At 47.3% G+C, this 16,045-nt stretch overlaps 1 protein-coding gene across 2 annotated transcripts in view; it reads right to left on the reverse strand.

The window, feature by feature from the left end:
* Gata4 (GATA binding protein 4) overlaps nucleotides 1–15,758 on the reverse strand; it is a 37,321-nt gene extending 21,563 nt beyond the window's left edge. For both annotated transcript variants that reach the window (XM_036200073.1, XM_036200072.1), the window contains exon 1: nucleotides 15,146–15,758. In XM_036200073.1, the coding sequence (XP_036055966.1) occupies nucleotides 15,146–15,758 (613 nt within the window). The remainder of the gene's footprint in view (nucleotides 1–15,145) is intronic.
* Nucleotides 15,759–16,045: the final 287 nt, after the last annotated feature.

Genomic DNA, 16,045 nt, shown 5'->3' on the forward strand with positions numbered 1-16,045 from the left:
CATGCACAGTTTATGTAATGATGGCGTTCAAACCCAAGGCTTTATGCATGCTAGCTAAGACTCCACCAACTGAGCTAGATCCCTAGCTCTGTTCCTCTGCCCCACTCCATAGTCATTATAACAGCCCAAGACTACACTCCATAACTTCAGGATTCCAGGTCTAGAAAAACCCACATACTTAGGAGGCTCCATTCATTTTCACCAAGGACTAGAAGCCTAGGCTGGTCCACCTACTCTTCAAGACAGGCAGCAAGTCCCCCTCCACTCCTGTAGGCAAGTGCCTTTCAACTGAACCACACCCCTAGCCATGTCCGTGCTGGAGATGTGAAAACTGGAAGCCCTTGTAAAGAATAAAGCCAGGATTTTTCAATCAGATGTCATTCTCCAAACTAGCTCCCTACCCACAAGACTCTGCCTCTCATTCCTCACCTGTCAAATAATAGAAAGCTGCAAGTTCCCAGTAAGGAATATAAGCAAAAAGTTCTAAAAACGAAGGCAGAAAGTTTGACAACAGGGCTCCCCCTTCATGCACACAGCTGGTTACACTATCCATGTGGCCAGCTCTCGCCTTCTTCCTCACCTCACCACTATCCCTCTGTTCTGTCCAGTGAACAGGTCTCCATTATTAATGCCATTTCTGGAGGTGTGTTTACACAGGGCAGGAAACTTAATATCAACATTCCCCGAAGGAAAGTGTCTTGTCACCTCTGAGAAGCACTTGCAGGCAGGCAGAGCTCTCCTCCAAAATCAACAGGCACTTACAGGCTTTAAACAGAGTCTGACGGGGAGTTAGTGTCTACAGAGGGTCTCGGAGCTCAGCCCTTTGTTAGGATGAGGCTGAGAGGTGCCCTTTACATACGCCTCCCTCCCCTCGGCCTCTCCAAGGAGGAACCTGGACTCCACTCAGCAGAGGAAGACTGCAAAGAATGGACTCAGCAATGGGAAATGACAAACTGTGGGCCCAAATCCCAGATCTTGATGCAGGTGGCACCCTGTAAAACCTAAATGGGTGCCACTGGGCCCTCCCAGAACACTATGGGACCAAGGTATGAGCCCGGGTATGTTTTTCAAGGTATAATTTGGAGAGCACTTGAGTTTGAGGCTCCCTGTCTGCCACCATATGTTACTGTGGACCCCATCTACCTCCCCAGCCACCATCTCGGTGGATGGCTCCTCTTGACTCTTCCCTGCTTCCCTGCGACTCCCCTTCTGTTATGAAGGTTTCAAATGGAGGCAATGACTAGCAATGACCAATGCATGGCCAACTGCCTCTTGGACATCTTCACTTGGATGCCCTTACACGCTGGCCTCAAATTCACCTCTTCTGAAATGCTGCTCACTTCCCCTTTGAGATGTACCACAGGAGTCCTGTACAATTCTTCAACCTCTCAGCCTCTAGGTGTTAGCTGCTTTCACAAGGCCTCACAGCTCCCTGTCTTCCAGGGCCTGTTCTGGAAGACTGAGCATGAATAGGAGGAGGTTCATCTTGAGACCTCTGCTCCTAAGGGCCCCTGTACAAGGATGGCCCTCTACTCCCTGGAGTAATCTCAGTAAGGCTGCTCGTGTGGCATAAATGTGGAATGGGGTGTGTGTGTCAACTTTAGGCTGAATTCTACACTCTGCCTCATGAATGAACATTTACCTGGACATGACTAGGTTACAAACACAAAATAAAGCGTTAATTCTTGCCCTAGAGACATCTTCAGACACCTTCAGTCCAATATACACCAAATAAACCACAGCAGCAGGGAGGAGACGTGGCTTAGTTGTTAGAGTGTTTGCCTAGGATGCATGGAACCCTTTATTCATGAAACCCCAGCACAGCAGTAACTGGGTATGGTACACACCCACAATCCCAGGAGGAGGCACGGGGATCAGAAGTTCAAGGCTGTCCTCTGTTACATGGCATGTTTGTTCAAGGCTACACAGGGCTACACAAGACTCTGTCTCAAAAACAACCACCAAACAAAACAACAACAACAAAAGGCCAAACCCAGTAGCATAAGGTACAGAAAGGCAGAACACAGGCCATGTACCAATTCTTGAGAACTCTGTCTGGAGATCTCTCTCTCTCTCTCTCTCTCTCTCTCTCTCTCTCTCTCTCTTTCATACACACACACACACACACACACACACACACACACACACACACACACTGTCCTGAGTATATTTTCCAATTTACTGTCTCACCTGCTCTGCATTCATTAAAGCCTAAGTTTCCTCTATCTGATTTTGTTTGTTTGTTTGTTTGTTTGTTTGTTTGTTTGTTTTTTCCAAGACAGGGTTTCTCTGTGTAGCTTTGCGCCTTTCCTGGAACTCACTTGGTAGCCCAGGCTGGCCTGGAACTCACAGAGATCTGCCTGCCTCTGCCTCCTGAGTGCTGGGACCACCGCCAGCACTATCTGATTTTTAAGGCCCTCTTTGTCTAGCGCCTCCATGGCTACCTTGCTACTCCTTCAGGGGACAGTGAGAATACCTAAGATCTGTGTGATGATATCCATAACGCTCAGGTAGAGCTGCCCAGTGAGGGAGACAGGTGCGTATGGCTATGTATGAGCAGCTCATACGGTCACAATGGACCCCAAAGCTAAGGGCTAGAAACACTTGAGGCAAATCAGGGCTGCAACCCAGATGTGGAACACTTGCCTGGTACACACAAGGCCCTGGGTCCTGCCTTTCTCCATCACTGCAAAAGAAAACTAAATAAAAAAAGGAAAATGAAAGTAAAGGCAAGCATGAACTGAAACAGGCATGTGGGGGGTGGGGAGTTTCCCCAGTGGGGGTGCGGGTGACATTATTATGAGAGTGTGTGGATGTTAATGAATACTTATGCTCCCGTTCTCAAGAATGGGATTCTGGGACCCCTACAATGGCTCATCAGATAAAAGGCACGTCCATCAAGCCTGATGACATGAGTTCCACCTCCAGGACCCACAGTTGGGTGGAGGATTGGGGGCTGAAACTGACTGACCTGGGGTTTGGTTCCCTTTTGGAACCCCTTAGCCTTAACAGCTGGCCACTGTGTGTGTCCCCCGGTGTTGCTGCCTTTACCCTACAGCTAAAGATTACCCATGTAGTTTGCCAGTATGCCCAACCATGAAGCGCCCCCCCCCATCCTGTGGGTTGTAGATGCAGAACAGAGAGAGGCAGCTATCACTTTGCAGAACTGATGTAGACACAAAAGCAGGACCCTTTTCAGCATCAAAATCAAAGTGCTAAGTCTCAAATGTCACTCAAGCCCTGCTCTATTTCCATGTCTATTGACTCCCTCCAGGACATCCATGTCTCCACTCTTTCAATACCTCTGCTTGGGATCCAGCCTTTACGTGAAACTGTTCAGCCAGACCAACACCAGCCTTAGCCAGTACTGACCCTCCCCACCCCCACCCAACACCCATCTGGCCTTTAGGACTCCATAGGCTCTCTTCTCCAGCCTGCTTGGTCTCTACTTCCTGTACCGGACGGGTGGAAGTATCACATGGGCTCCTGCATGATGGAAATTTCCCTTTTACAACTCTTGGATTGCACACTTGCTGATTAACACACTGTGAGTTGCTGTCATTTAGAGACCTTCATGCTCATGTTTTTATCTCCAAAACACAGCTGTGAGGCTCACAAAGAGTGTGCAGAGATACTTCTTGGCTTGGTGGCCTAGGAAGAAAGGATGTGTCTGGCACCTACTCTCAACCTTCTATGAATCTCTGAGCTTCCTAGAACTTCTGACAGTGGATAGGTTTATTAATATACCAAAGCAACAACACATTGACACTGAGGTCACGACCCCCCAGCCTCCCCGAGCCCATTTTACATTTTAGTGGCTTGTGTTGCCCCTTATTATGTATAAGAAAGAAAAAAAAAAACGAATCATGGCATCTAATGTGTGATTTCAAATATACTGTTGTTTAGTGAGGAAGGCAGTCATGAAAACCTTCTTGACTCTGGCAGAGTAATGTACATCTGCTGCCATGGAGGTCAATGGTATGGTACCTATGGCCTGCACAGACATGGTCTGAGTTATTCATATGAGGCATGTTGAATTTTAAAAGTCTCTGTTGAGTGGGGTGGTGGTGGCGCACGCCTTTAATCCCAGCAGTCAGGAGGCAGAGGCAGGCGGATCTCAGTGAGTTCCAGGCCAGCCTGGGCTACCAAGTGAGTTCCAGGAAAGGCGCAAAGCTACACAGGGAAACCCTGTCTCGAAAAAACAAACAAACAAACAAACAAACAAACAAAAGTCTCCGCTGGAACTGAAGAGATGGCTTAGTGGTTAAGAGCATATACTGCTTTTGCAGAGGACCCATATCAATTGGCTCACAACTCCCTGTAACTCCACCTCCAAGGGAACAACACCCTCTCCTGGATGCTGCAGGCACCCACACTGACATGCACCACCCATATATGTGTATAATTAAGAATTGAATTAAATATTTTTCAAGATATATTTATTTATTATATATACAGAAGAGGGCGCCAGATCTCATTACAGATGGTTGTGAGCCACCATGTGGTTGCTGGGAATTGAACTCAGGACCTCTGGAAGAGCAGTCTCTTAACCTCTGAGCCATCTCTCCAGCCCTGAATTAACTATTTTTTAAAAATCCTCCAAGGGTTGTAAGGCAGTTCCTTGAACCATTTCTTTGCCTGATTTCCTTATTGTTGTGCTAGCGAAGAGAAACTTTGTAAGCTGCCCTAAGTTGTCCAGCAGGGAAACAAAAGGGTACATCCACACACCCGACAGATCCACAGATCCAGGACCAGACCCATGAACCCCTGAACTCCCTCTAGCTGCTGGGCTCCAGGAGTCCTTTTTAGCTGCAAGTTGACAACTGTGGCTCACATTTCCCAGCCAGCGGAGCCTCATAAATCAACACATCCTGCAAGATGGGACTTCATTTCAAAGGGTCCAATTAAGAACTTAAATAAGCTGAAAGGATGGCTGTGTTAGAATATGTGCTTAGCAGGCTCAGGGGCCCGGGGCCAATCCCTAGCACAAAAAAATAATTAACAAATAAAGCAACTCTGCCTCCGCTTTACACTGGCTGGCACTCAGCTACAGTAGGAGCCACAACATCTCTTTACATAAATGTTCTCACATTTGATGGCTCTTATTGCCAGTTTGTGAGACTAACCCTCTAACTTTGCTTTATTGAGGGACCAGTCCTTAGGAGCCAGTCTGGCTCACTAATCCTAAAGAAACTGTCTCCAGTGCAGGGTGATGTGTAACTTCTAGGACACTTTACAAACAGATCTATTCATGCCTATATATGCACAGCAACTGAAAAGCCAGGGATTGCTGCCTGGCGCTGCCTAACTTGGTGTGGTAAGATTTCGGACAACTTGCACACTGGACATTTTTCACTTTGCCATATTCTCATACATTACGTTTTACAGAAGAAAGATAATTGAAGTTTTCCTGAGACAGAAAAAAAATTGTTTTTCTGAAGCCGTCATCACCTGGAAAACATCTTTTTCTTTCTTTCTTTTTTTCCCTAGATCAGCAGGATTTTCCTGCTAACTGTGCAATCATGGGAACCACATTCTTCATGCAGGGTCAAGTTAAGTTCTTACAAGCTAGGGAAAGGTCGTATTTGTTGTTTGTTTTTCCACCTACTCAATTTTGAGGGGCGACTTGCGTTATTGCCTCTCTCCACCCAGTGTGATTTATGACCTTGGAAGTCAGGTCATTTCTTTCCCGGGTCAAAGGAAGAAAGAAGAGGGGGTGCTCTCCTTGAGCTAATACTTGATAAAATACCTGAAATGGTCCCTGTAGACCTTGACAGAGACACAGAACTATTTCTGCCTAATCTGATAAAACAATCAGAAACCTTTATCGGAGGAAAATGTAGCCTGCCATGTCCCAGCTCAATGGATGAGCCTCTTTATCTGAAGTGACGGGACTTCATTCGATAGAGAAAGCTGCAGATAAGAACCAAATGGAATTGTCCCAAATCAGACCCGATTGTCTGCCCCTGCTTCAAACTGCCACACCTGCTCCGGTGGGTCAATGAGCACCTCTTGGCATGGTCCCTGAGGGGGCTGAAAACATTGCAAAGTGGTGAACTTTGAGACTTCTGCGTTTATTCTGCGATTATAATTAACCTGCTCACCAGTTGCTATCGATCAGTTCTGAGTGGAGACGATAAAATTTGACTGGATTTCTGGAAGTAGAAAAGGAAGTTTAAATGGAGAGGAAAAAAAAGGAAGCTAAGTTTATCCACAGTTGGGAGACCCCATAGAACACAGCTTATAACCTATAAAAATCCCCACCCATCCTGGATGTGTGATTTCTTCATTTCTCATCAAAAATAAAGTATGTCTGTGGCTGTAAGACAACAACAAACACCATTGCAGAGGTATTTTTATGACTGTAGACATGGGCTGGCTTACCTGCTTAGGTTAGATTTGTGGGAAAGTATATTTTAAATACAGTAAGTCATGCATTGGGCTCCTGCAAAAATGCCCAAAGCCAGAAAACCAAATGCTCTTCACTGAGATAAGAAGTTTGAATATCCTGGTCAATTTCTGATTAGAGAGCAGCAATAGATAAAACCACAGGCCACCTGCCAGCCCCAAGAAAGCCGTCACTGGCAGCTGGGTTCCATGCAGAACAACCTTTCCCAGCTGCATTCCCAGTCTGCTTCCATATCCCACAATGTCTTTATTAAAAACATACCCACTTTGTTTCCCCCCTCTCCTTCTCTGCCTCCCACAGGTACATCTGAGACCGTCAGTGAAGTTGGAGAAGAGGTAACAGATCTCTCTTGAAAGGAGTTTTTGAGAGAGCCACGGGGGTTTTGATTTCCTAAACAGACAACAGTCCCTTCTGAAGTTAGGAGCACACCTAGCTCTGAATTTGGGAGATCTCTTTCATGATCTGCAGACCAACTTCAGGAAGCTGAGAAGGGTGTGCAAGGCTGGGGTTCCTATTGATGTGCCCACCCCTTGCCAGCTCTGTAGATGGGAATGGGCAGGATGGGGATTCAGGAAAAGCCAGGCCCTGAAGAGACACTAGTCCATTGGAAAGCAAGGAGGCCTAGCTGGGCAGCTACCTTGCAGAAGGGAGTCTTCAGCCGCCATGAACCTATAGTTCTAAAGGGCTCAATGTGACAGAGTGTGTGAGAAAAGGAATCCTAAACTTAGAGAGGTTTATCTTTGTCCTAAGCGGGAGCTCCTGCTTGCTCATGCGGTGGGGTGGGGAGCACAAGACTCACTGAGCATCAGTTTCTTTCCAGCAAAACAGAGACCAGCACCCACCCCAGGGAAGATTTGGCAATCCCAGTCAGTGGCAGCCTTCCAACTTCCTATTCACCATGGGCTGTTGTATAGTATAAGGCTACCATCTCTAAAAGGCTGCTAGTGTATGCATGTCCACAAACCAAGATTATAAACCTATTTTACATAGATTATAATAGAGTCAAGATTAATTCCTAGTGTCTCTGCTTATATTATCTTCCTGTTTTCTTTAAAGGTGACAAAGGAGCAGCTGCATAGATAGCCAATAAAATGTGTGAGTAATCCATCCAGAGAATGCTTAACGTGGCCTCTGCATGATCTACCAAAGGTCAACCAGTTCCCTGGAAGTTCTTAGAGCAGCAGGCCAGCCTCAAAGAATCAGGCTTCTAGAAAGACAAGAAAACCTCAACAGCCACCTCTCTCTCTCTCCCTCTTCCCCCCCTCTCTCCCTCTCTCCCTCCCTCCCTGTCTGTCTGTCTATCTATCTATCTATCTCTCAGCAGAAGCAACAACCTTTGCAGCGGCCTCTGTTCTAAATATAGCACAACTCCTTAACTGTAGAGTGTGTCTGTCCATGTGAGAGAGAGACAGATAGACAGACAGCAGAGACAGACAGACAGACAGACAGAGACAGAGAAGTCAGAGGGTGACTTCAGGAGTCTGCCTAAGTCACTCTCAACCTAATTTTTTTTTAAATTTCATTTTATTTGGGGAGGGGATGCACATGCCACAGTGTATATGTGCAAGTCACAGGACAACATGGGGAAGTTGGTTCTCTCTTTCCATCATGCGGGTTTTGGGGATTGAGCTCAGGTTATCAGGCTTGGCAGCAAGTACCATCTTGCTGACCCTCACTTTCAAAATGGAGTCTTCCACTAAACCTGGAGCTCACTGATTTGACTAGACTGACCAGTGAATTACTGGATCTACTTGGTGACCAGTTTAAAAGGTTAGTGGTTTTCCAGCAGGTTCTGGTCCTAATATCACCTGAAGAACTGCCCATCAGAAGTGGTCACTAACTACCACGTTTAAGTGTTTGTGCCCAGGAAGGGACTTAGGGGTGGGATGTCTCACCACTGCTGACTTGCCTGCCATAGCATGAGATCTGTCCTCAGTAAAGGAACAAAGTCAAAAGCCAGATTCAGGGTGCAGGTTAGGGATGGATAAGCTGTTTGACAGCAGCTTAAAACAGGGCATGGGGAAATCTCAGAAGTTTACAAAGGAATAATTCAGGCAAAAAGAAAACAATCAAAATCAAAGTCAACGTGCTTTTCTTGTGTATCTGTCAACACTACTAAAATTTTTTGGTGAATAATGTGTCTGCTTTTAAAAGCTTAATTAGTTTAATTTTTTTTTCTTCATTATTATTGGGTGGTGTGCACATGCCAAGATATGTGTGGAGTCTTAGGACAACTTTGGAGTCAATTCTCTGCTTCCATCTTCGTGTGTGTTCTAGGTATCGAACTCAGGTTGTCAGGATTGCATTGTCCAACAGCAAAGACATTTATCCAGTGAGCAATCTTGCCCATCCAGTTTAATAGCATTTAAAAGTGGATAACATCATTCTGTTTTTCAAAATTCACAAGGCTCTGTTGCATACCCATAGCAAAAGGACATTCAGCATGTGGAAGCCAGTCAGGTGTGCTCCCATGTGTGAATGGGTGCACAGAATGTGGTCATACAGTAAAACACTCCTTAACTTAAAGAAGGAAACCGCCATATGCTACAGCTTAGGTAACCCTGGAAGACACTATATTGAGCAAAATACACCCTATACAAAAGACAAAAGTGCTGTGTAATTTGCTCATAGAATGTAGGAAAAGGCAATCAAATTCACAGCCACAGAAAGCAGAATGAAGGGCCCTAGTGGCTAGGAAGAGTGAGGACTGAGAAACTGTTGCCCTTTGCAAGATGAAAAACATTCTCAAGATCCATTGCACAGCAATGCTGAGACCTAACACTGAACTGCATATGTAAAACTTGTTATGATGAAAAAGAAAATCCTGTCAGGGCCAGTAAGAGGGCTCAGTGAGTAAAGGCACTCTCCTCCAAACCTTGACAACCTGAGCTCAAACCCCAGAACTCACACAGAGGAAGGAGATGACAGAGGCCGTGAACAAGTTGTTTTTTGACTGTCAGGTGTGCATACACACAGACACACAGACAGACACGGGGCGGGGGGGGGGGCACACAGACATATAAACCAGATATGTATATGAGCAAATACAATTTTAATGTTTAAAAATTATATAAAACTCAAGTTCCCCCAGAGTTGAAATGTACTTTTTAAGATTTTTATTTTATTTTATTTATTTACTGTATGTGTGTTTGTGAGCATGCATTCCTGTACCACGGTGCACGTGTAGAGGTCAGAGAGCAGCCTTCAGGAACCAGTTCTCCCTTGTACAATGTGGATCCAGGGATCAAACTCAGGTTGTCAGGCTTTGAGGCAAGCCCCTTTGCCCACAGAACCATCTTGCCAGACATGTGTGGTTTTATCATTTGGTAGAATTATGAAGCAAAAATGACGACAAAAAATGGTTAAGCTGATCAAAAGTGTGTTTTCAGTTCTACAGCACCCAGGACTATGCGAGCTACTTCCTTCCCAGCTTCATATTTCTACTACCCTCTGGGCTCCCGGACAATCAGTGTTACAAATTCTTTACCTAGGTCCCCAGCAAAGCTTCCAGAGATAATCTGCCCATTCTCAAATGAACACATGTATTTCCCTATTTTTGTTACCAAGAATATAATGCTACACACACCTCTACTACTTCCAAGTGGCTTGGAAAAGATCTTAATTGGGTCCAATAATGACCTCCATCATCTATGCACCAGTGTGTGTGTGTGTGTGTGTGTGTGTGTGTGTGTGTGTGCACAGCATATAAAGACAATCCTCTGAAGGTGTGCATTTATGTTACTTCTGGATTTTGTTATTATGGATGACAGTGTGGCAAATATGTACCCCAGAATTAGTTGTTGAAAGTCAAAAGTTCAGTGTCAAGGCTATCTGCTCTGTAATTTAACTGGTTTACCAAGGACTCTCTGCAAAGGTTATACCAACAAACATTCCCACCTGAAGGTATGAGAGTTCCGGTGCCCCACATCTCACAGTATGTTTGTTTTCTTAGTGCATTTAAAGAATATGGGGGGGGGGATAAAAAGGAGGGGAACAGAAGAAAGCGTTATCTAAGACTGTCTCCTGAACATCATTCCACCAGCAAATGTGGCCTGACCTTTTCATGGGACACAATTGGGCAAGTGACAAGTGTCACTAGAGGCAGAGACACACCCCAGGCCACTCCAGCACACCTTCCTTATTTAATTGGTCCTCCACTTAGCACCACAAACCAGTCCCCACTCTGATTGACCTGCTCAGGGTGGTAACCGGAAAATTAAACAACTTTGCTTTTCTCGAAGACTGACAGATTGTTCTTGAGCCGCACAGGCTACTTCAGAGATCACAGCACTCCCTGTTTAAGCAAACTGGCTCTGAAAGCAACTGGCCCAATTGATAAAGCAGTCCCCCAAAGACCCAGCAAACACCACAGCATATTCTGCTGACCTAACACCTTGGGTGCCCCACCCCAGGTGAAATGGAACAACGCTTTTCACTTGTTTCAAAAGCACTGAGCAAAACACACATTTATTTCCTTCAGTTAGCCTTATTGGGCCCTCTAAGGGCTCCATTTTTTTTAGATTCTTTAAGCACAATAGGATTGCTTATTTCCCTAAGACACAAAAGAATTACTCTTCCTTAGAAAGTTACATTTCTTAGATATCCCAGTAACAGCTACAAGCATGGCATGTCTTTCAAGGTCTATTTATGTCTAATTTCTCTTTCAGTCTCTTTTTCGGCTTAAAGGTCCATACAAGCCTTAACGGGTACAAGAACCTACTAGGCTGTGGTGTGTTGTACACACACACACACACACACACACACACACACACACACACACACACAGAGTCTCTGACTTTAAGAATATATCTCAGGATGAAGAGATGGGTCAGCAGTTTAGAGTACTTGTTGCTCATGCAGAGGAACTGGGTTTGAGTCCCAGCACCCACACGATGGCTCACAACCATACTTAACTCTAGTTCCAGGGCATCTGATACCCTCTTTCAGCCTCCACCCTTCACTTCTGGCACCAGGCACAGAGCTCAGCTTTCTCCAGTGGCCCTAGATTCTCAGTGTTCCCCCATCCTGCTCCCTTCTTCTCTGAGACGCTCCAGTTCTGTTTTTTTTTTTTTTTTTTTAAGAAGGGGATTGCTATATAGCTCATACTAGCCTCAAGTACTCAATTCTCCTGCCTCAGCCTCCTGAGTGCTGGGGTCACAGGTGTGTGCCACCACACCCAGCTCAAGTTTGCTTCTTAAAGGACACAGGTAGCCATTCTGTGGGGGTTGACCAGGGCAGGGCAGAGTCCTGGGGCAATTACCTCCCAGATCTCTACTCAAATATTTGCTACTTGCCCAGCATGTGCCAGGCACTTCTATATGAGTAAGACTCTGTACCTGCCTCAGTAAGGTCACAGAATTCCATTATTGTGTCTAATTAATGCTTCCAACAATTGCTTCAGGGACCTGGGTCTATTGAACTTGGAATGAATTAAAGTTCACATATGTTACAGTCAGGGTGCAATAAGTTCTTTCTTGCCAAGGTCGTCTTTTCACATGCCCTATTGGTTTTTTTTTTTTATCATTTTGATTTTTGCCTTATTCCAATATCCAACACAAAAACTTGCTAGATGTTAACTGTTAATAACAAAACAGACCAATTTCCAATCTCAGAGAAGAGAGTAATAAGCGCACGCCTTTAATCCCAGCACTCGGGAGGCAGAGGCAGGCGGATCTCTGTGAGTTTGAGGCCAGCCTGGTCTACAGAGTGAGATCCAGGAAAGGCGCAAAGCTACACAGAGAAACCCTGTCTTGAAAACAAAAACAAAAACAAAAACAAAAACAAAAAAAAAAAAGAAAGAAAGAAAGAAAGAAGAGAAAAGAGTATTTGCTTATTTCTCCTCAATGCAAATTAAAAACTTTTCAGGCTGAGGAATTAGTCCCTGAGCTTTAGGTTTGGAGATGAATCTATTATGAAGCAAAGCACAAGCTGTATTGTGTTATTATTCCACAGTTCCACATATGCGAATAAGTGAATGCATACCTCTTTCTTTCTTCCTTTTTTTAAACTACAGGTTCAGGTTCCTTTCCTGGCAAGCCTCTTTTGATAGACAAGCCCCAGGGCAGAGGGTACCACCCAGGTGAAGACTTCCAGGTTTGAGAGGGAAGTTCCTTTCCTGCTTTCTCAGCCTTGCTGTCTGCTCACTTCCCCTGACCCTACCACAACAGTGAGTCATTTAAACATGTTCATGTCTATTTAGGGTAACCAATCATCCCTGCCTATCAGGGACTACCCCAGGCTTGATGCTAAAATTCTCAAGTTCTAGGAACCCCTTTAGTCCTAGGAAAAGTAATAAAGCAGCCGTCATTTATAAAAGATCAATGATTAGACATCACATAGACTACCTAAGTCAGGACAACTCTAAAAGTAGTTGAGCTGAACTGAAGCCGCTCTACAGAATATGAGATGGACAGAGGTAGGCAACTTGCCCAAAGTCATGTGGCACTGAGATCTGGGGGCTCCAAATGAGCTTGGTGGTCATGACATCCATCCAATGAGGCCCTCTCAATAAGTGTCAGAGAATCTGATCTTTTGGCCCTTCCTTCCATCACTTAGTAACATCAGCTAGTCTTATGGTTGACTCCCACTAAAGCTACCAAGTATTTACTAAAGTGCATGTATAGGCAAGGCAGTATACAAAGCATGTTGAGGGACAGTTGGGACTGTCCCTCAGTGGTAGAGCCTTTACCCAGCCTAGGTCAGGGACTGTCTTGGGGTGAGGCTGAAGAGGAAAATATCTTCACAGAGAGCACTTTTAACTGGAGCAATGCCACCAGATCGCCAGATCCCCTGGGGGCTGTGTGAGAAAAAAATGAGTGTATCCCCCCCAAATATATTAAAGCATGACAACAGGTTCTCAAAATGCCTGGTGTTCCCTCGTGGCAATTCTAGCACACCTCTTTAAACACTTAGCTCCAAGCAGTGGCTTTGTGGACTGACTAATAGGGCAGAGATGAGAGCCCAACACACAAGCTCTCAGAGGAGAGACATCCCTGTTGTTTTGTTGGCTGTGGGTGGATCCTGGAATTTGGGAAACCTTCGCCAGCCCCCATGCTCACAAGTACAGATACACGATGCCACTTTGTTTTGCTTTTACATTGAATACCAGAATGTCTTCTTCATCTTTAGATGAGGACTTCATCCTTTGCTGTATCTAAACACCAAATTCTAACTCCAATATATATATATAAATTAGACCAGGTCTGCTATGTAGCCCAGGATATCCCCCTCCTCCCCAACCAGTTCTGGATTTACAATCATAGGTCATTACACTCAGTTTATTCCTTCTTATTTTAAGCTAGGGATTGGGTTGGAGGGAACTCAGCTTCTAGGGATGCAAGCCAAAGCCCCTGCAGGCCCACTTCCAGCCTCCACCACATGGAATGGCCACCACCTTGCTCTGTCTCAAAGGTCTGAGGCACACTGTTGAGCTTAAGCTTATCCTTCTTCCTTGGGGTGCAGTCTACTTGGCCCTGCCTATGGAGGGGGGGGGGCAATGACAATGTCACACACACACACACACACACACACACACACACACACACACACACACACACACACACACACACCCTACATTGGCAGCCACAAACCCAGCCCGGGTGCCACTTCCATAGTTAATCAGTTTACCTGGGATATATATTTGGCTAGACCCCCCTCTTGGAGACCTTCCATGGCCACCCAGGGTCAGAGAATAACTTTAAGCCTCTTCAAAGCCAGAGCCTCTACTTGGGAGACAAACTAGCACCCTAGCACCGGGAGTGGCAAGGGCCAGACTTCACTCTTCAAAGTGGCAGCGGCTGCAGAAGGATTTAGCACTTAGTAGGCAGTCAATAAATGTTAACTTCGTTCCCCAAGAGCCAGCTCCATCCAAAGGCCACCCACCTCCAGTCCCTTCTAGAAATTCTACACGAGCAGGGCCTTTGGCATTTTGCATGAGTGGACAGCCACTTTGCTTCTTCCCCTCTAGCCCAAGTGGCCAGGGCCCCTCTGAAAGATCAGTGTGTAGACTGGTAAGCTAAGCGAGGCGAGTTAGCAGTCCCGTCGGGTCTGGGATGGGAAGACTACTGGCCATCGTTATTGTTAACCAGGCCCTCCTAAGAACAGGCTCTAGGCACTGCAGCCCTACGAAGTAAGTCTCCATTTACTTCAGACGTTATAAAGAAGCTCCTCTGCACTGTTCCCAGGCACTGACCTAAGGTGTCTGACCAGTTGAGTGGCATCATGAGGACCCCCCGCCCCAAGTGTGCCTGAGGAGACTCGCAGGTTAAACTCGTTTAGCCCACTTCTGGCGGGCTCCTTTACTGATCTCTTCATTATTTCCGGGTGTGAAAACCCCCCACCGGAATGTCATCTGCCACCTTGAGGGGGTCCTCCAACCTGGCTGCCAAATGGCGCAGGTCTCGGGTTTGCTGAGGCCTCAGAAGATGGGATGAAGGAAGTGGGGGCTGAACCCCAGGGATCAGATCGCTAGACTGCTCCATCCAGCTGACCCTAGAGAGCCCAACGCGTCTCACTGTCACCAATAGGCTGTGCAAACCAGGCCACCCAGTTACAGAAGGGCATTGCTGGACGTTAGTGGCCCGGCCACTCATCACCATGATGGCCCACCACCACGAGCCTCCTCCGGCTTCCAGGCTGCCTTCCTAGGAGGCTCATTCCATCTAATGCTCCCCAATCTCAACAGAGTTGGGAAAGTTGAAATGCCCCAGACAGGACTCAGAGCCCTTCAGTACTCACCGAGATTGGGGTGTCGCGCAGGGTTGGCCCGTCCGGGCAGGCTGTGCAGGACAGGGCTGTCGAAGGGGCCTGCGGAGGCGGCGGCAGCCGCGGCCCAGGACGCACCCACGTCGGCCATGTAGGCTGGATAGGGGCTAGAGTAGGAGCCCGCGAAGCCGGGACGCCCATACTGCTCTCGGCCGGCCAGGCCGGCTCCCGCAGACCCGCCCCCAGTGCCGTAGGCTGCGGCTTCCCGGGCGGCGGCGGCAGCGGCTGCGGCCGCTAGGGACCCAGTGGTCCCCGGGAAGGAGAAGCGCGGGGACACGGGCGGCGGGGTGTAGGCGGCTCCCTCGGCTCCAGCCTGGCTCCAGCCCGGGCTGCCCTGCTGGGTCCCGGGTCCCGCACCCGACGGGGCGGCCCCGGAGCTGCCACCCGAGGCGGCTCCGGACGCAGCGCCCCCTCCTCCGCCCTGCAGGTACGACAGGCCTAGCACGGAGGACGGCACCCGCGGCGTGGGCACGTAGACGGGCGAGGACGCGGCGCCCGCGCTGTGCATGAAGGCGCCCGGGCCGCCCGTCTCGTAGGCGCCGGGCGGGGGGCCGTGGTTGGCGGCCATGGCCAGGCTTTGGTACATGGCCCCAAGCTCTGCGCGTCGGTGTCCTCTCTTCACTTGCGGGTCAAGGAGCCACGCGGGCACAGCACACCAAAGCCACAAGAATTAGAATGCAGGTGTGCGGAACTGTCACGAAAACGGAGATGAAAAAAATCAATGGGGGAGAGGCCCAACTCCCTCAAAAGATATACGAATTAAATCCAGCATCAGAAGAGCAACCTCTAGGCTCTGGTTTGCTCAGAAAAAAATTCCAAATTGGATTTGTGGTTGTTCCAGCAGACAGTGCAGGAGGGCTGACTCCACTCCAG

The sequence above is a fragment of the Onychomys torridus genome, chromosome 9 (genome assembly GCF_903995425.1).
Source record: "Onychomys torridus chromosome 9, mOncTor1.1, whole genome shotgun sequence".
Lineage (NCBI taxonomy): Eukaryota > Metazoa > Chordata > Mammalia > Rodentia > Cricetidae > Onychomys > Onychomys torridus.